General features: G+C 46.6%; 1 protein-coding gene across 1 annotated transcript; it reads right to left on the bottom strand.

Moving 5' to 3' along the window:
- Nucleotides 1–1708: 1708 nt before the first annotated feature.
- GID4 (GID complex subunit 4 homolog) lies at nt 1709–21519 on the bottom strand. Its single transcript, XM_037163214.2, has 6 exons — nt 21006–21519; nt 15761–15820; nt 11466–11573; nt 9119–9220; nt 7136–7266; nt 1709–4847 (listed from the first exon to the last, which is right to left on the bottom strand). The coding sequence occupies exons 1-6, from the start codon at nt 21192–21194 to the stop codon at nt 4784–4786; spliced, it is 654 nt and encodes a 217-aa protein (XP_037019109.1). The 5' UTR covers nt 21195–21519; the 3' UTR covers nt 1709–4783.
- Nucleotides 21520–21524: the final 5 nt, after the last annotated feature.

Raw genomic sequence — 21524 nt, 5'->3', positions numbered from 1 at the left:
GCAATTTCAATGCCTTCCCCCTCTGGTGCAGTTCAATGGTGAAAGCACTGATATTTATAATTTCCGATCTGTCCTGTCTTGCAGTTGGTTTCACACTTAACACACTCTACACATTTTCTACTGTTACTCTAAAAAGTGAAGCAAACTAAAGGTTAAAAATTGAGGATCTTAGAACTGAGATATGAAAGAGGGGTTTGTTAGCTTTGAGGATCAGAAAATGCCAATTTCCATTCTATTCCAGACTCTTGGAGGGCAGGGAACATGGCTCATTCCTGCATTGTCCCCAATACCCAGAAATGAACATTTCATGCAGCAATCCTCAGCAAATATTTTGTAGCATTATTTTTAAGTGAAAACTACATTTTACATGTGTGGAACATTTTTATAGTTTATAAAGTGCTTTCAAGAAAAGCAATAGGCCATAGCTGGTATGGCTCAGTGGATTGAGTGTCGGCCTGTGAACCAAGGGGTCACCAGTTCGATTCCCAGTCTAGGGCACATGCCTGGGTTGCAGGCCAGGTCCCCAGTGGGGGTGTGTAGGAGGCAACCACACACTGATGTTTCTCTCCGTCTTTCTCCTTCCCTTCCCCTCTCTAAAAATAAACAAATAAAGTCTTTAAAAAAGCATTGAATCCTTAACAATTCTCCAACCCAGGGAGCAGTGGTTCTTTCCACTTTCCAAATTCGAGTCGGCATTTAGTTGGTGCTCAGGCCCCGTTGGAATGTGGAGGCAGACCCAGGAGAACCCAGGAAAGCCCTGCATGCCATGGCTTTTTTCATTCTGCCTAACAAGTAGTAAGTGCCATCTTCATCTAAGAGTCCAGCATTGGGAAGAGTCTATTCCTCTCCTGACACCACACCTCGGGAGAAACAAACTTTTATTATTATTGTTCCCATAACATGAGATCAGGCGATACACTCTTTACACGCACAGGGGGACTTTGCCCTGATTTTAATGTAAATTCTCTAAGGATTTCAGCTTTCTTAAAATTTAAACCTTTTCAATATTATAAACAATTCCTTAAAAATTCAAAGGGTGTTTCCAGCTGTGTTCCTGGACACACCTAGGGAGGTGGTACCTGAAACCTAACACTGGAACGAGAAAGACTAGCTGTTCTGCCATTAGTCAGCAAGGTCTGTCAAAATCCCAATCAAGCCTAACAGGCTGGGTTAGGACCCTAGGCTACAGGGTACAGAGAAATCAAAGGCCAGAACTTGCCACTTACATCTGACTTCAGGACACTGGCTGGTGCAGCCTTTCTGAAGACGAAGTGCTTTGGGGCAAGCAAAGCACTTGCCATTTCCTTGGGAGATCAGGTGCAGAGGGGAGATAGGCAGTAACCTATCCCCAGCTACCCTGCCTGTACTGGAACCAGACTGCGAAGCAGATGGTGAACATATATCTCTGTTTGCCTATTTTCTATGTTAAATAACAGTGTAAATCCAGAACGCATGCAAAAAAAATATACAGAAATTAACAAAACAAAGCTCAAACAGAAGTGCTGAGTGTCTGACCACATTGGACTGAGGCAGGAACAAGGGCACAGCACTGTGTCAGCTCCAGCAAGGGCCTCGCCCCACTCGAAGCCCACTGGGATCTTGAAACCTTTGATGGCCCAGAAAACTCCAAAGCCACAGAGCCAGAGAAAGGACTGGTGTTGTCTAACAAAATGGTTTCAATTTAGAAATAGGACAGACTCACTGCTTAAATACCTTTATTATTTTTTAAAAATTATTTGAACATTGATAGCTCTGCAAAATACTTCTCCCACCCCAAACCCACAAATCCCTTCCACACATCCTCCCTAAAGAAATAAAACAGTCGTACTTTGCGTCCATTCACATCTAAATTTTAAAACATATAAGACTCAAAATCAAATATTATTTTTCTTTCCCAGAACTTGTTAGTAACTTTAAACCAAAATGCAACATACTTAATGGCATTTCTTTTTAAAAATTAGCTTATCAGACTATTTTATGAGGAAAAAAATCAATTCAAGGCCTTAGAGAGAATAGCGATTCCCTGTTCTGGAAAGTAAATGACATTGAAAAGCCCCTTACTTCCCTGGAGTTTGTAATTTCCTCGTCACCAACAGAACCAGCCCACAGGTGGACTTCCTATGGACTTCCTACTTCATATTAGGCATTGCTCGGGTACTTTGGAACCACAGCTGAAAAGCTGTGAAGTGTGAAAGAAGGGGTGAGTGGGAAGGGACAATTCCAGCACAAAGCAATGACAAGGCTGGGACCACAGAAAGGGAGCTTTCTGAGCAGTGGAATAAAAACAGCCAAATTCCTAAGACCCCACACCTCTCAGCAGCATTGTTTGGGGAGAGGAAGATGATAGAAAATCTGCAATCTGCACTAATTTCTGAATGATGAATACAAGTGTCAACCAAAATATTGCACATAATACCAGAGGCATGTAAATCACTGAGAAGGTTTCAGAAAGAATAACTGCAGATGGAGATGATCCCCAAATGCTTTTGGGAACTGAGCTAGAGAGAAGGAGCTGATGTGATGGCATAGGAGTTACTGAGAGGTGGTGGAAAACAATCCCTTCCTTGTCCTCAATAGGCAGGTTTCATATGACAAATCATCACAGACGTGTCTGAAAGATCTAATAAAGGTATCACTTCTCCATTTCCCCCAATACAATTGGTGCACTTCATTATGGGGCTAAAAAAGGAAGAAGGAAATACTACACAGAGCAACCCATGTGGTTAGCTGAACACCATCAATGTTTGCAATATCCTTCCCTGGCCATTCAATCAAGCCCACCAACCCACTGACCTCTCACAGCCACACGGAGGCCCTGATTTGCTCCAGAGGTGACCTTACCTCCCAGTGTTCTGAGTGACGCCTGCATCCTTCAAGGAACTTGCAAAGCGCAGATGCTGTTTGCAAGCATGTGGTGGGAGGAAGGTGGAGGGGGCATGGGACAGCCAGCACAGCCCCACTGCCTCCTTCACTTGTAGGTGACAGCAGGTAGCTAAACTGAAGCCACAGCATGTGTCAGCACCTCCTCGCTGTGCGTTCAGCTGGGTTTGAAAAGACCTGCCCACATGTTGCCTTTTGGAGCTTTAAACTCAGGAAAACATGCCTGACTCATCTCTGAGAATGGCTGTATGTCATTTTCCTACTGCAGGCACAGAGGCAATGCTCTAGGGCTCCATGGCCCGAGCCTCCCTGGATGGATGAACTGGTTACACCTCTGCATAAGCCCTAGGACCACACGTTGCGGCTGTCCTAATGCTGACTAAACTCCTTTCCCATGTCATTCTCCTTTAAGGCGTCCACTCACATTCAGTCTCAGTAACAGATAGTACATATGCCATTAATAAAAGGAAAGTCACTCCTGAAGAAGAAAATACTCCCCACCACTCATCTAGACTGAGGGCTTTGTGTTCTCTCACACGGCCCATGAGATGCAACTCTTGGCCTGTTCTGCTCCCATTATAATGCTCTCTTGTCATGAAAGCTTTCCTTCCTGTACTCTAAGTCTTGTAAACCACCAGAAAACCAATCCGCCAAAGCCCTGCCCACGTCCGCGGGCCATGACTGATGCCAATTTACTAAGCTTTTCAAACATTAAACAAAAATAAAACACACACACACACACACACACAAACACACACACTTACTTTGGCACATGAGCCTCGAGTTACTTGAGTATGTTCATGTCCCTACCCCTTCCCGTCCCAATGTTTCAGTAGCTCTTTTGGGAGACTGGCGGCCCCTTATGGGGGTGAAAGAGATCTTCATGAAGCACTGCTGTGCTGAGTAGCAAAGGGGGAGGTGCAAGTGCTGAGCTGGCCCCCGGCATAGTTCTTAAGTTCAGCACTGTGATTTATGCAATGCTGCAAAACTTTAGTACCAGGGTGACTAGTTTCAAACTGCTGGTTGATTAAATATACATTTACATATAGATATAGGTATAAAAATTACTAAGTCAACATTTGCTGTTTTCAATGTGAAAACGATAAAATGTAATTCTGAATAATTGTGCATTTGCCATAGGGTCCTTGTTAAAGGGATCATAAAAATAATTTTGCAATAAAAAAACTTTTAAAAAAAGTTTAGTATTGCCCTCAAGTTCAAAAGTTTGGAGCAAACGTGCTAAGTGCGCAGGACTAGAATCTGTTCCTGCCAGGGATCTGGAAGCCTTAAATTTAGTGATCCCGGCAACAGGCTGAGGGACTCTGCCAGCCCCTGACCAGCTTGGTGCGAACATCACAGGGCTGGGCGGCGCCAAGTGACTCCGTTAAACAACCAGCCTCTGCTTCGTGCTTCTTGGACAGATGTTGCTGCAGCTCGCCAACTCCCTGCACAGAGCTCTGGGGGGCACATGGGTCTGGGGCTCTGCTTTTTCTTGAGCTACCAGACTAAGCAACTGGGGGCGGAGGGCCAGGATGGGGACCGCTGAGCACCAAGGCTGAGGGTGGCCAGGGGTGGACCTTCTACTAGGCTGGAGGCGGGATGGAGGAATGGGCATTTCAGTGATACAGAATTTAGCTGTGCAGGAAGGAAAAGTGCATATAAGGTAGTTTAAAAACAGGATCAGGGCAAATGGCTACAGAAGGGAGGAAGAACGGAGACAGCCCCCCACCTGCCCTGCCAGTTGGCCAGGCCTCTGCGGGTCAGCACTCATGCTTTCTGATACGAGTCTGCTCACGAAGAGACAGGAATGCAGGTTCTCCTGGTTCTGGCAGGTATACAGTTTTCTTGGCAAAGTTCTTGTTTGCCAAGCTCAGTTTTATTTGGTTGCTGCTCTGAGCCACTGTCACCGGAATTCATAGATGGGTGCGCTGTGCTCAGGAACGTGAGTTAGGTTGAGCGACTGGTACCTGCAATGGGAGAAAAGACAGAGACAGAAGGTGGTGGTCTCAGCACCCTGGAAATCTGATGAAGGTTGTTCGAAAAGAGCCCAACCAGAGCGCCAGACAAGCTACACACTTGGGTGGAATGCAAGTTCATCTCAGGCTTCTTCAGGTGGGCCAAGTTTGGTTTTACATCAATTTCTTGGGCTCATCCTCCTGAACTGTGCATGATCTGAGCTGTGTTTAGGCCTCCTGCTGTAGTCACAAAGCAATTCCAATGGCGTGTCTTAGTGAGGGGCTCGGTGAACTGAAGAACAGACTTGGGCCGCAGCCTGGTGCTCACTCGCACCCTGCTGCTCCTCCTACCTCCCTGCCGTCTAGCACCTCCACTCCCTCTGGAGCGTCAGGCTACAGTCCCCTTGGAGCCTCATGGGGAACACAGGCTCAGCCCAGTTCTCCCAGAACCCGAAGAGAACACAGGAAAGGCAGCTTCACGGCTAACCCTGTTTCGCCCCTTATGTTCCTCTCCTCACTCTGTAGGCACGGCTCTTAGACTCGGAGGACACAGAGAGCTGGGAGGCACCGACTGCCGTTCCCTGGGCATGGTGCTCCGAGGGGTCAGGCGGGTGGAGGAGAAACAGAAACCAGGACAACCCTGCATGGGATGGTGGCCCTCAGGGACAGTCAGAATCGCTGGTGTGGGTATCTTTCTCCCCTGTCACCCAGGAGTGGGAAGGGGCAGGAAAAAGCAGTTTACTTCTTACCAAAGTCATCAGGAAGGGTAATGCAACAGCTATCAGAATACACAAATCAAAACCACTAGGACACTATAATCATAAAGACATCATCATGCAAGTGCTGCTAAGGATATGGAGAAAGCAGGAGAATTGTGACCCTCACGCATCACTGGTAGGAAATGCAAATGGTGAAGCTGCTTCTTGGTGGTTCCTCAGAAAGTTAAAAATAGTTACCATATGACTCAGCAATTCTACTCCTAGTTATATGGCCAAAGGAACTGAAAGCAAGAACTCAAACACATACTTGTATGCCCACATTCAGACCAGAATTATTCATAACAGCTAAAAGGTGAAAACAACCCCAGTTATCTATCAACTGATGGATGAAAAAACAAAATGTGGTCTATATCCTTACAATGAAAAATTAGTCAGCAATAAAAGGACTAATACACACTAAAACTTGGTTAAACTTTCAAATCACTATGCTCAGTGAAAGAAGCCAGGCACAAAGGCCACATACATAGCATGTGATTTCATTTATATAAACATTCAGAACAGGCCAATCGATTCAGACAGCTGATCAGTGGTCACCTAGGATGGAATGGGACGGGGAGCTGGGGTGGTGGCTGAGGGGTGCGGGCCTACAGGGCTTCTTCCTGTGCTGGCGGCTGCACGCCTCTGCGAACACACTAATGGCCGCTGAACTGCATACTTTAAGTGAGGTAAATGAATTGCATCTCAATAAAGCTGGTTTTTAAAAGAGCATTATGAGAAGTTTTAGGAATTATGGAATTATGAAAACAATTCACCAAAACCCTAAAAATGATGGCCCTCAGAGGCACTGGGCCCACCCTGAGCCCATGGGTGCAGAACACGAAGTCTGAGCCAACCTAGGGAAGGATCACTCTCAAGTCACAACGTGTGAGAAATGTGAATGGAATCAGTGTTTCTGTATTCAGAGAAGAAATCAAGTATTTTATGATACGGTTCACTCTTCAAGTATAACAAGGTACTTAAAAAGCAGTAAGGAGACAGGAAAATCCCCCAAAAGGTGGTGAAAACTAGCACTTGCAGTGGCATTTGGTCCTTCACTGTGAACCAAACGCAGGGCAGGACTGTCAACTGCCGTGGGCCCCTGGGTCACCAGACTAAAATCAAGTATAGATGGGATCTGCAAAGCCCTGGGACCAGGAGCATAACCACAAATTTAAAAAGGCTGATGACAGCAAAATTCACACTGTCTGCAATGGATCTGACCTTTTAACTACTGACTAGATTTGGGAGCAATGAATACAAAACCACCAAAACTAAGATAAACAATGCAGGAAATACAATGCTACTTGGAGGTGCTTCGCAGTGCACCCCTTCCCCTGGCCCTTCATTCCATCCCATTTGCTTTGCTCTGTGCCTGGGGACAAGCTCCGCCTGGGAGCAACTAAAGTCACATAAAGAGGTCCTTCGCACCCAAACAGAGCACGCGCCCCATGCGGAGACCAGCAGCGAGCTCTCCTTTTGAACCTGGTGAGCCAGGGACAGCTGGGGCAGCGAGCCTCCGGCCCAGTCTCTGGGGCTCCTTACCATTCTGAGCTCCTATGGTAATAATAGCCCTCTATGGAGGCTGCCGACTTCTGGAAGCAGATGTAGTAGAACCCGGCAAAGGAAGCACCGCTGATGTCTTTGATTGTGTGGTCTGGAACCAGGAACTGTTCCTGCACACAGAGAGGAAGGTCAGTAACAGTGCACACTGAGCCCTCTGGGGCCACCCTGTTAACTACCAGCGTGTGCTGGGTGCTAAGGCCCCACTGGTGCAGCCCAGCTTGCTGGGCAATGGAAAGCCTCTGCATCTCCACTGGCCTGTGAAGGGTGCTGGAGGGCCCTTTGTCCATCCTAGGTACTGATGTGGGAGACCGTCTTGAGCTTACCAGGATCAGCCACTAAGAGGAGGTGCCATGGTCAACACATCACATAAATGAATCAACACCTCTTCCCTCCCCTTCAGAGCCCACAGACAGAATGGCCTGGGCAGGGAAAGTTTCCACCCCACTCCAGGATCTGTCACGAGGTCCCCAATCACTTTGAGAGCAGTGGGTCACTCCTGTTGACCTGTGGGTCATTCTGAGGGCAGCTCAGTCACCACAGCCCTCATCATACCCCCTACAAAGCGCTACGCCTCACCAAAAGGAACCAGGATATTCTTCTTCTTGATCAGGCCCCTTCTGAGAGGCAAGCTGGTTATCTCAGGCTGGAGCCGAGAGCTGCAAGACCCGTCCTGTTACCTCCTCTCCCAGGGAGACTAGGTCAGAGGCCCTGGGCCCAAGAGGGCTGCTGAAAGCCCACAGGTGAGTCACCCTGAGAAACACTCTGGAGACAAAACAACTCCATTGCTTTCCCCCTTTTCTTCAACCTCTGAAGTTGTAATTTTTAAAATTAATTTTAAAATGAGAACCGTGTAAGATGAGTCAGATGGCGTACTCCCAGCAGAGGGCAAGCCCCCAGCACAGGGCTCACACCCAGCGGTGCCCCTCAAAGAGGGGTGCACCTCCCCTCAAATGACTGTCTACACACAGTGAAGGCGGAAAGGGCTCCTCTAAATGATTCATCTACAGCCCTGACAGGCATGGCTCGGTGGGTTTGGCATCGTCTCCCAAACGGAGAGGTCTCTGGATCAACTGTTGGTCAGGGCGTACGACTGGGTTCCCAGTAGGGAGAGTGCAAGAGGGAATCCAGCAATGTTTCTCCCCCACATCAGTGTTGCTTTTCCTTCCTTTCTCCTTCTCTTCCCCTATTTCTAACAATAATAAAATCTTTAAAAAACAACCTGTCTATATGCCAGCAAGATTTCAAGATGAAACAGCTTTTCCTGTAGACTGGGGAGCGGGTCTTGAAGGTATGTTCAGAGGGTGATTTAACAAACTTGCTTCATGATTTTGCTATCTTGTGGCCATAACACAGTAACTAGTATGCTACCAAAGCAGGGAGCACACGTGAATTCTCAGGCCAAAGCCACTCCAGTGAGTCCAGCCCGATGGAGTTGCCTGAAGGCTGGTGAGTGGAAAACCTGAATTCCATTCCTGGTCCCTCACTTTCTGCATTGGAGGGAACCCGAGGAGCAGACACTGTACGAGTGAGCCCTGGGCAAGGACACAGTGAGGAACAGTCACTTAAATGACACTGAAGCCCATCCCATGGCTGAGAACAGGGGACAGAGGACGACTGCATTCAAGGAGCATTAGGCCGTCACCTGAGTCCACAAAACACTAGAGCTGCTTCAGCTTGGAGGGCAGAGGGCTTCTCAGGTGGGAGCAAGGAGAGGAGAAGGCACAAATGACAGTGTCAGGGGTGAGCACTCTGAGGCCTGAGTCCACCTGCTACCACTGAGAGTTTGACCACAGGGAAACCACAGGGTGTCCGAAGTAAACCAGAGCACCTGGAGCCACGCAGGCCTTTTACGAGTGTGTGAAGTCCCTGCCAGGAAGACACACAGGACTGAGCACAGGACACAGCGAGCAGGTGGGGCACACCACAGGAGCTGGCGCAGGTGCAGAGCTTCCAAGGGCTTACCTTCCACCTCATGAAGACGTAGTCCCCATTCTTCAGCTCTTCATAATCAAAGTCATCTGAATTAAATGATTTTGCATACTGATAAAAAGCCAGAAACTTGCCCTGGAAGCAAAGAACAGAGTAAGAGAATAAGGCTTGTGTGGGGCTGCCCTTGTGCCCGGAGCCGGCGCCCAGTGCCGTCTCGGGGGTGTGATGGTTGGTCTGTGAGGCACCGGTGAGAGCAGTGGAGGCTGAGGGCCTCGGTCACCCCGACACACTCAGACCTGGGCTTGGAACAGAGGCCTGCCCTCAGCCAGCAGCACGGAACACATGCAAGTCTGGGAGCCTCTTCGTGGAGCACCTGACCACAGAAAGTGTTTGCTTCCTTTAACAAGTGAGTCAGGATCAGCGAGCAGATCCCTGCAGGCAGAGAGCCAGCCCAGAGACAGGTGGAACCACTCAGAGCCCACAGCCAGGGGCAGACAGCGCTCAGGGAGGTGGGCCCTCTGGGCGGTGCGGTGCTGGCGGTTGGCTAGGGGGTAGAATTGGAAACAGGCAGTATGTGGTTAAGTTAAAAAAAAAAAAAAGACTAGAAATAGGTTACAAAACTGTATCATCCCCATTTTGTTAAGGAAAAAAGTACAGATACTCAAGTAAGTCCCAGGAAAAGGTTAATATCTGCTTTAGCTCTGGGTGTTGTCATGATAGGTGACTTTTTTCCTTTTGCTTTTTTCTCAAATAGTTTTAAACAAGCATGTATTAATTTTAGAAGAAAACATGTTAAGTGAGGTTACAGAGATATTAAGTCACAGAATGTTACACACATATTTTTATTTTAAATAGATTAATTATATGGAATCTTGACTTTATAGTACCACTGTAATACCAATGTAAAACACCATACAGAAAAATGTGAGGGTGAAATGCAATGTCTCTGATTCCAGTTTGCAATGGAAAAAGGACATCACGTGTGGAGTCTGAGACACTGAATCTCTGACAAACGGAGGCACCATGCAGACCGGCAACAGTCCTTTGTGGGCTTGGAGTCCTAGGAGCTGCCGAGCCCCGCTGTCCGAAGGCCCAACTTCTTGTTTCACTCGGCCAGCACACCCACGCCAAGGGTGACCTTTGTCCCTGTTTTGCTCAAAGTATTTCCATTCAGCCTAACAGAGGCTGGAGTCCCAGTTTCCAGAGCTCTAATGGGAAGTCCATGGGAAAATCAGACTTGCTTTCCAGGTATTTAATGTGCAGCCAAGCTAGCCCCAAACTGGGACTTCACTGGGCCCTAAAGACCTTGCTTTTTGGAAGGACCAATCTGAGATAGAAAACTAAATTGAATGGAGACAAGCTGTGGTTCACAACAAAAAAGGAAGTCCTCCCTGGGGCCGTCTAGGAGAGAAAGGGGCTGCCTCCTGGGTGGTGAGCCGCACAGGAAGGGCCCTCGCTGGGCGCCACAGAGCCCAACACCACTCTCAGATGCTAGCACTCGTCGGCTACCACTAGGGCTCTGCCAAACCTTTTGGATACACAAGTCTTGTTCATTCTCTCATATTACGGAGATATAAAGGACTGTCAGTTTTAGTGGTCTTTTTGCTACAATAGTCAAAACATGTAACTTTCAAAAATGCTCCAAAAAGCTCAAATCTAAATTTAAATTTAATTACACTCAGCATTTGATAGATGTTCCTTTCCTATCAGATGTTCCTTTCCTAACTCAAGAGAAACACGTTAATAAAGAAAGCAGCTTGCCTACGGTGAAGGGAACTCAGATGAGGGTCTGGCTACAGCAGGAGTCTTCTCTGAGCACTGCTGTGTCAGTTAGGAGAGACAGTGAGCCTTCCTCACTAACACAAACGATCATTTCTGATTGGCTTAGAGGGTGAACATGATGGACTTCCTCACTGTTAAACCAAAATGTATCATTGCCACGGCCAGCTTAGCTAAAGGCTTCTTTGAAAAATGGGTCTTGGATGACAAAACTAGTGCAACAGCTGAAGGACAGACCGGGGGACAGAGTTCACTACAGAGGAATGAGACCATGCCCCACACCTCCCAGTTGGAGGCGGGGGCTGCTGGGACTGGAAACTGGGCCTTGTCTCTCTGGAGCCAAGATGAGAGGAAGCCTCCAGTGGTTTTGCCAAGGGGAGGGACAGCCTTCCAGGAGCAGCACCTCTGTCTCGGAACCTGAAGTCTGAGGCCAGAGGCCACTACTGTATGTTTCACAGGATTTCCCCAAGTATAAGAGATTAGCAAGGAACTGTGGACAGGAGATGGACAAACAGAAAGGACAGGGGGATGGTGGTAAGACCCTGAGGGCCAAGTTCCGTGGCTCCCCCTGCTGGCCCAGGGCAGTCAAGGGTTTACTCACCCAGTGTTTCCGGTCAACATCTTCATCCGCATCCCACTTTCGAGTTAAAAAAGGATGTTTTTTGCTGATTATTTCTCCTTCAAAGAAGGTTGTAAGGGTTGGATACTCCTATGGTAAAAACCCAAATATCAAAACAAGATGCTGAACAGGAATTTTAACCTTTTACAAAGGAAAAATCAACCTTACTTTAGCTTCTTCCCAATATTTAAAACAAACAAACCAACAATCACTCTGCTAACCAACAACCTGGCAATTTGCCAATGGCTGTGAAGAGAACCCAAACTGAAGGTGTCTGGAGAGTAGAGTACCTCTTGTACTTCAAGGACTTTACCAGAAGCAGAGAACTTTCTCCAACTTCACTTGTTATGTGCTAATCACTCAAAAGAGAATTTGGACAATTACCACAAGTAAATTCTGAATATTCCAATATACAAAGAAGACGGTAACTAAGTAGATTGTACTTCCCAAGGAAAACACCCAAACAGCCTCCAAAATCACAGCCCTCACAGCTAAGCCTCCCTCAAACCACTGCCTGGCCCACTGGTTTGCACACTGGCTCAGTGCTTCAACCCTTTTACATCAATTCTTTGGGTTTCTAACAGTCGATGTTTTAGTAGAATACCTTAATATACTTGATACATTTCATTCTATCATCATATAAACAAAAAATTTATACTAGGAAAATATATGTAAACAGGGTCTGCAATTGAAAATCATAACTGAAAAAGAATTCTGTTGGAAAAATAAATAAGCTGTATTCCTACTTGAATGCTTAGAATACTCTTGTTAATTTTATTTGCTATTTGTTCATCTGCTAAAGAGGCACCAAATTAATGAAAAAAAAAATAAACATGGTAAAAAGTCTACTGTTTTTCCGCATCTGTGAAAAACCACCGCGTCCACCCACCCTCAGCCCAGCGGCCAGGCGCCCAGGGTTTCCTGGGAGCGGGGCAGTGACGGCAATGCCCAGCAAACCACAGTCACGGTCCTAACAGCCCTGAGACCCCAGAGGTGCCACTTTCCTCTTCAGGCCCTACATTATGACTCTCTTGTTCTGCAACAAACATCTACACACGTTTAAAATATGTTTGCTCCTGTGGCTTTGCCACAGAAGAATCTGGGAGATTCTTCTCCCAGCTTGAGAAGAATCGGTTACTTCTCAGGTCCCTGGTTGGGGCACATGAGAGGGAACCGACTGATGTGCTTCTCACACATCAATGTTTCTCCTTCTCCCTCTCTTCCTCTCTTTAAAAATAAATAAAATCTTTTTTCAAAAACTATATACAGGGTGGGGAAAAAATAGGTTGACAGTTTTTCATATGAAAAATACAATAATAAATAATAGAATAAACTCTGTGTTTACATACAAATAACTGCAATTTTCTCATTTACAACCTTTAATATTTTTCAAAACTTCCATAAAAGAGAAAATGATAAAATGGCTTATCATAAAACAATGAACATACTTATGGTTCAAATCTCATTTTCCTAACCAATGATTCTACACTGACTTCTCCCTAAAAACATTTTAGGCAGTATATCAGGGTGACTCTAAAGTCCCCTAAACTCAGAGAATTAAATAAAGTACTTAATGAATTAGAGCTATTATGTACAGAAGTTACCAAAAAGACAGTATCTCTCAGTGAAGGAACAGGAAATTCAAGCACCTGAGTATAACCAAATGGGTGGTATTCACAGAGCCAAAGAAAGAGCTCTGTTGCAGAAGGGAGGATGAGTGACATCAGAGAGAAGAGGCCCAGCCAGCACCCACCCTCCGCCCCCTCAAGTTTGTGCAGGCTTCCTACAATGGACTGGTCGTTGCCAGGCATTTAAGATGTACCGCCCACTCCCCCTTAGATTCCAGGCTCACTGAAAACTGCTGGATGACAGGTCTGGCTTTCTGTGTTGACTGCCTCCTAGGGGATCAACATCCAAATAGCCAGTAAATCAAAGAGAACTTCTGGAACATGCACATAACTTGTTTTGTAAATGTGTAAACTAGCACTCTGTTCACACATTGGTCCTTGTCTCCTTTGTTCTGAGCAGGCTGAGCACAACCTCAGAGGGAGCTTCCAGAGCTTTCCAAACTGGTGTAGTGAACAAGTGGGAGTCTGACGTGACTCTCCCATGTTGGGGTTCTCCCTAGGCCCCATGCAAGCTGCTTGCCAGATGCCTCCCTGCGGACAATACCTCCCCCTACTGCTGACTCAGAACTGCAAAGAGAATGTTACTTGACACCCATTCCTCACAATTCTGGGATTTCATTTCCAGAAGGCACACAAACTTTAAAGCTGTGCTTGCTTGTGAATGTGAGGTCGAAAAGAGGCAAATTAGCTCCAATTTAATAGTTAATTCCATATTGTAAATACAGGAAGACTATAACTAAAACCCAACCATATAAATAGTTTTATTAAAATAAATTACATACTTGAAACTTTAATAGCTATAAGTAGAAAAGCAAACCAAAATGAATAAATGCATTTTATAATACTGGTATAAAATCATCTAAGAACTGTCAGCCTTTTCTTCATTTTACTAATTATCTACAGTGACTGTATTAGATTTAAAATTAAAAAAGTTATTAAGAATTTGCACAACACCACATCTATACTAACAGCCAACGAACAGCACATTTTAAATGGGTAAGCTGTATGGTATGTAAACTATACCTCAGTAAAGTTACTAAAAATGTTATTTAAAAATATGAATTCAAAGAATTCTCAAGTTGAGCACGACTTAGAGGCCTCAGGAAACACATCAGCCTTTAACTCAATAGCACTTCAGCCCCATAAGTGAGTCCATCACTTAACTTGGATCTAACCACTCTGGGGAGGGTGTGTGCTCCTGAGACCACTCTAGGTCCAGGTGGGCAGGACCGGCCAGGAGGGTGGTCTCCGAGTCCAGGCCACGAACTGCCGTGGCCCTGGGCTGGCCTCCACTAAGGGCCACGCCAGCACCCCCTCCTCAAGGGAGCCTGGCTATCTGTGACTCAGAGGTGGGGCTACTGGTTCTGATGGAAAGTTGACAGCAATTCTATACACTGTTTGGGAATTTTTAATGCTACTTGGCATTTTTGTGTAGCTTCCTATGACCAGAACGACTGATCTTTAGAATCAACATTAAATATTCTGCATTACAAATGTTCCTGGTTTCCTTATGAAGTTAAATGTTTATGTTCTACACTCAATTAATCTGGCTGCCTAAGAGTTGAACATATTCTGTTTACTATGTGTTTTCTACTACCACAAATTCAAAGGTTAGCATCCTTCATTTTGCTAATCCCTGCTTGACTGGATAAGTTTCCAGAGGTCATGCAGTGATTACCTTTTCATCTCAACAACAAACTTTATAGGGAATTCTCAATCAAACTCCTAACAGAGAAGGAGGAGAATTGGATGGAAAGGAGGAGACAGAAAGAATTGTTTGGAGACTGAGGGGTAATCAGGGCCTTGTTGGTATTTCACATTGTATCACATTATAATTGACCACTTCTATTACATTGTTTCCTCCCCACTAGGACAAGCCCCTTGAGTAGACAGAGCAGGCATCTTTCTCATTTTATAATGAGGAAACTGAAGGGAAGGTCATGGAGCCAGTAAGGGACAGAGGGAGAATGCTACCCAGCTCCTTTCCATGGCTCCCTGCAGCATTCGCAGACACTGCTGGGCCATCAGCACAGTGAGGACCGATCGGGTCCACAAGACACTACAACCAGGCCCAGTCCAGCCCTCACCATGGAGTTAGGCGGCCAGTTCAGTCCCCTCCTTCCTTTTCCTGTTTACTCACTAGTGGGAAAAGAAAGGATGCTCGCTCTTGCTTCCTATGTTTCCAGGAGTTCTGTGGTTTAAAAAGTGGTTCAAAGAAAAGAAAACACTCTACATTTCCATAGCAGTTACTTTTATTAGAAAATGGATGGTCACTTTTCGCCACTCCAGTGAACTAAAGAACTTCAAAGACCTTGTTCTTGAAGGACTGATGCTTAATTTCAGAAACTGTTAAGCTTATGAGCGTGATAGTTATATTCTTAATGTTTTTTCTCAAAAATGATTAAAAATGAAGTCAACAGTATTAGTCACATTGTGACTTACTCATAAACTTTTAAGATTTACAAATCTGTATACTTTTCAACAGGATACATCAAAACTGCATGCTTTAAGTTTACCACACAATAACAACACTTAGAAACAGAGCACTTTAATCAAGACTCCAAGAGGTGAAACTGCTTGCCCTTCACACTGAGACTGTTGAGTGTGCAGTTTACTTTCTAGTTCTAGTGCATTTAAATGAGTGCTTACCTCAGTAAGGCCTTTAATCTTCAGGTATCCACAAAGATAAGAGTTGCCCATGTCCACATGCTGAAAAGAAAAGGCATACAGCCTAGTTACAAAGGGAGGAAATACCGAAGACAAGCTGGAGTTACTTCCCAGGGGTCATCCTTGAGACCAGGCGGAGAAAGGGAGGCCTGAGGTCAGCATTCAGCCTAGGGGTTACCAGCCTCAGAGACCTGTGTGGTATTCTCCATCCATCTGCCCATTCAATGAAGCCTGACTTCACTCAGCTGAATATCTTGGGACCAAAGTCCCTTCTTGGACCCGCAAGCTCGCTCCAGCCTTACTTCTGTCCTTTCTTCCACACCAGTCTCATTAGTGCACAGACGTGGTGCGTCACGGCCTGTGGGCCTCCGTTTCTACCTGCGCACGTGGTGTCACTCCTAACCTGGGCTTCATCTGCTTGCTAACGTCTTTCTAGCCTATTTCTGTTTTCATGCTGCTAAGTCACTGGTCTACGAGTCCACTCCTTCCCTGTATTTACACTAAGCACCATCCCACATTATTTATGAAATGGGCAGAATATTCAGGAAAGGCATGTTTCAAAGACTCATGTGGTATAAATTTGCTATAAACCAAAATGACAAGCCCAAATCCAAATAAATTGTGAAGGCCTGCTCTGCCCATTTCATATGAGGGTGCTTGTATTTCTTGATGAGGAGAGGAGCCTAAAATAAACAGAAGTAACAGGTGTAGGTTTTGAGGTTTAGCAGCCACCCATCAACCTATTTCCTATTTTTTCATACTGGCAGGGCCCAGATTTTGTTTAACCCTGGCCCTGCAAGACCTACCTGGTCAACCCTAATGGATTCAAGGCAAACATGTGTCCCCTTCCCCTTGTGAGTTGTCAGTTTAGGGGTGAGTGACCCAGTTCTGGCCAATTACATGCGTGTATCAGTCTTCTGGGTGCTTCTGGGAAAAACTCTGGCTTTTGGAGAAGCTCTTTTCTTCCTCTCGTGGTGGCAGCCACCTAAAGATCATGAGAAACAGGCTGGGAGACACTCAGGACGGCGGCTCAGAAAGATGGAAAGAAATGGGCCGAGTGAGCCGCCAGACCAAGCCACCCATAAACTTCGTGTAACGTGAGATAACAGGTTCACTTATTCTTGAAGCTATTTGGAAATGGCATGGTTACTTGCAGCTGAACACATACTAACTAGTGCATTTTACCCCGATCTATACAGACTCATCCTGAATAGGCAGATTTTCAGATTTTATGACAATTGAGTTTATTTACAAAGTAAACCCCTGGAATTAAAGCAAAACAAAGCACAATGGTGCTGTAGCACATTGCTATTTTAATGTTAAGAAACTGGAAAATCTTTGTGGAATGTATCATCAGCTTTGGGGACTCAACTGTTTCCAATTACGCTGTAAATCAAATACTAAGGCAATCCTCAAAAACTGTAATGAGCTCACTCAGCCAGATGAGGTCAGCACCAGAGCAAATGGCTTCAATGAAGCTAAAGTGCTCCCAGTTTGGTGCTGGTGACCAAAGTATTCCATGTGAAAACTGCCAAAGCATTTTAAATATTCTCATCTGCTGACCCTGGCATTGGACGTTATCTAAAGCAGCTGATCTGTACTAAGTTGATTAGCAAAGAACTTATTGAAGGATACACAGTTCTAACCTGAGGCCTTGAACTTCACATATGCAATTCTCAATGAATCAATATAGCTTGGGATTTCACAGCTGTTGGAAAGGGTATCATGTGGCAAGGATACTTGCTAATAAGTTTAAAACTTTAACTGTAAATTGGCTAACACTTTGCACGCATTATCACGAGAATCAGAATTTCAATTTGGCTTCCATTCAACCATGTGTCTCTCTCTCATTCTGCCCAAATTGATTTTGATGGCTGATGAACTCAAATACACCACAGTGTAGAAAGCTTTAACTGAACAACAGGCCAGCATCTCAGTGAGAGCAACATGGCATTTTCAAGAAGGTCTCACAGAACAGCTGTATCCTACGGCTGGTCTTTTTAATATTCCCTTCACACTGACTCAGGCCCTCACTTTACTCTTGGCTTCTTGGATGGCAGAGGAGAAAGAACTGTCAGAGTGACCACCACCACCAACACACCCAGTCAGGATCTCACAAAGTTTGAGGAACTCTTTCAACTGGAATCTCAAACCAAGAAAAGCACTCCAATGAGCACACGAAGAGATGTGGAACGTCACCAGTCTTTAGGGAAATTCAAATCAAAACCACAGAGAGGTACTTTCTCACCCCCTCAGTTGGCTACAATCAAAAACAGGGACAACAGCAAGTGTTGGTGAGGATGTGGAGAAATTGGAACCCTCCTACCCTGCTGGTGGGAATGTAAGATGGTGCAGACACTTTAGCAATTAGTCTGGCAGTTCCTCAAAATGTTAAACATGGAGTTGGCATGTGACCCAGCCATTCCACTCTTAGGTATCTATCCAGCAGAAATGAAGACATATGTCCACATAAAACACTGTACATAAGTGTTCACAGCAGCATTATTCATAACAGCCAAAAAGAGGAAACAACCCAAATGTCTACCAACTGATCAGTGGATACACAAAATTGTTGTATACCCATATAATAGACTATTATGCAACAATAAAAAGGAATGACACAGACACATGCTATAAGGGTGAATCCTGAAAACACTCAAGAAACTAGAAACAAAAGGCCACACATTGTATAACTGCATTGATATGAAATGGCCAGAATAAGTAAATCTTAGAAAATAAATTAGTGGATGCCTAGGGTTGGAGGGGGTTACAGCTTAGGGGTTTTGTCTTTGTTTCTTGTTTCAGCATGGTAAAATTAGATTAGAGTGATGGTTATACATCTTCTGTGAATACACTAAAAACTACTGAATTGTACACCTTGAATGGGTGACTTGTATGATATGTAAATTATATCTAAATAAGGCTGTTGTAAAAAAAAAAGAAAGTAGGGAAAAGAATGAGTTATAAAAAGGCTGCAGCATTCTAAAAAAAATAGTCCTGGCTGAAAAAAAACAACAACAGATGAGGGGGCAATTCACATGCCACTGAATCTCAACACTGGGTAGTGCCTCCCCAGCTAGATAGATGGCAGCCTTCCTGGGCAGAGCCGCTGTCCTCACCATCACACCCCCTACTCCCAGGCTCCCAGCCATCAGATGGTCTCTGCTCTGGGCCTCCCTGAGACCTAGCAGTTGTGTACCAACTCAGTCACCACTTATACCAGTTTACAAGGAAACTGGCACTTGACAGAAATTCAGAAACACCACACTACTGACAGAAGACTAGTTGCTGCAGTAACTGAATCAGACTCCTCTCTGACACTTAGCTCCCCTGCCAGTTCTTCCCCAACACGTCGGAAACCATCAAATTACACAATGGGCACAAAGTCAGGATCACCCCAAAAGTCATCCACACCAGGGATCTCATTGTCAGAATTTTATGATTAGTTGCAAAAAATGTGTGCTTTCATATTGAACTCTTATGTTTCAAGCAAAAGAAGGGGATCACCATGAGGTATTAATTACAGACTGAAATACCTCAGCCATAAGTTTTTCAATTACAACAAATATCATGGATCATAATAGAAATTTAAGTTTATGGCCCAAAGATAAGATTAACATGAAGATGCAGCTTTCCCAATCCAGAAAAGAGGGTATTTATTCCCACAAAATAGTAAGAAAAAAAGAAGCTGATCAATGCTCTACAGTTAGCAGAAAGAAAATAACTTCTGTTGTCTTTTGGGTGGGAGACATACTTGCTCAGAAGAGAGACTGTTTAAGAATTAAAATGTAAAAGGACAAAGAGTGAGTATATGGAAAATACATTCTACCTTCTACCCTCATGGTAGCAGTGAAGCAGCACACTAGGACCTCAAAGCTTCTTTGAGGGCTTTGGAAGGGTGTTTGGAAACAGCCTAGGAAGTGGGTGTCAGGCTAGGACAAAGGGGACAGTGAGGCAGAGAGTGGGTCCTGAGGCAGGCCAAGGTGCTACAGAGGAGGAACATTTTTGGAGGGAGAAGAAAGAAAGGGAGCATTTAAAAATATGAAATGTTATTACCATATGACAAGAGGGATAAGGTGCAGGAAAGGGTCTGGGCAGGTGAGGCTAGAGTTCCAAAGCTATCAGGGGCTGCCATCAGGTACTCAGAAATCCAGGTCCAGTGGTGGGGCGAGGAGGTGAAAGGGCATGGGAAGGAAACATAAGGGTGAGAAATACAACTGGGTGAGGTAGGGCTCTGAGTCCACCACTCTCAGAGGCTGAGAAGTAGCCTTGGCTGTGTAGATAGAAGTTAAAAAACAAAACAAAACAAAAAACCCAAAACCCCCCAAAAACCCCACAAAACTCTCCTGGAGCCAGAAAGGAGGAAGACGAAGGTACAAGGTGGGAAGATCTGGGTATCGAGGTCAGGGCAGGTGGCCAGAGAACAGGGGTAGGAGCACGAGAAGCCTGGGTAAAGGGGCCTGGGGGTGAAGCAGCTGTGAGGAGCTGGGAGTGGAGACCAGAGACTGAGGCAGTGGGGGAAACAGGCAAAGGAGACTTGTTTCTAACAATGTGAGGAGGTCCGCCCCGCTGCACCCAGGATGGGTGCCTGATATGGGGGTTGGGGGGGGGCAAGGGCCAGGAATCGGTTGTGTTCGGGGGCTCTCAGGCTTAGAGGCGAATGGAGGGAGGGTGCCTCCAAGTCTGAAGAGGCTGATGAAGCTCTCCCAAGAAGGAAACCCTAGGACGAGGTTTCCTGGGACGGAGGAAAACGGAGAAAAAGAGACATGTCTCAGGTCTGCGAAATCTGACATGGGCCTTGCCACGGAAGAGTTTCGAATCAGAAGAAGCCAATGTAGAATGCTTCAGGGTCTGAGGGGGGTTGAAGGGAGGGCTGATCTTGGGACGACAGGTCGCGGAGAGCAAGGACCCAAGTGTGCGGGTGGCCAGGCATGGGGGGCTTCCGGATCCCAGGAGAGCTGGTCGCGGGCTTCAAGTATGGGAGAGTGTTTGGGGTCTGCCAGGAGCTGCTCACAACAGGCTCCGGGTGTGAGGGGCAGGTCAGGGTTGGGGCTCGGTGAGTGTAAGACACCAGTTGGGCAGGTCCCGGGGTGAAGCGCCCGGTGCAGGAGGCCCGGCGGCGTGGGCCTGGTCCGCGGCTGCGGGCTCGAGGAGCCGGGGGCAGGCACGGCCCGTGAGCGCCGCGAGGAGGCCCTCGGGCCCCGGCCCGGCCCGGCCCGGGGCTCACCTGCAGCACCACCTCTACGTCGTACGAGTTCCCCTTGCTCTTCTGGTGGCCGCGGAACTTGGAGCCGCTGTAGAGCAGGCTGGTGGCCACGCCGGGCTGCTGGGTGTTGATGGGCGGCGGCGGGATGAGCGAGGCCGTGGAGGCGACCGAGGCACCGGCCGGAGGTGGACACTCGGTGCGGACCGGCATCGCGGGGTCCCCCGGAGCCAGGGCTGGGGGAGGGGGAGAGGAACCGCCGCCGCCGCGCGGGAGCCGAGAAGGGTGGCAAGGAGGGAGGGGCCGGGGCGCGCACGCGCTGGTTTGGGACGGGAGGAGGGGGACCACCCGCCCGCTGCCTGCGGACCAACCGCTCTGACCGTCACCAGGCCCCCGGGAACTGCAAGAAGGGCTCCCGGGTCCTGAGCTGAGTACCCCTCCCAACTTGCCCTCGTGCGCGCGCGCGCGCACACGCACGGGAGCGCACGCACACACACAGACACACACACACACACACACACACACACACACAGACACACACAC

Source organism: Artibeus jamaicensis, unplaced genomic scaffold, assembly GCF_021234435.1.
Source record: "Artibeus jamaicensis isolate MK-2021 breed Jamaican fruit bat unplaced genomic scaffold, CSHL_Jam_final contig_419, whole genome shotgun sequence".
In the NCBI taxonomy this organism is placed as follows: Eukaryota; Metazoa; Chordata; class Mammalia; order Chiroptera; family Phyllostomidae; genus Artibeus; species Artibeus jamaicensis.
The sequence above is the reverse complement of the archived record's forward strand: the minus strand, read 5'-3'. Positions and strand labels throughout refer to the sequence as shown.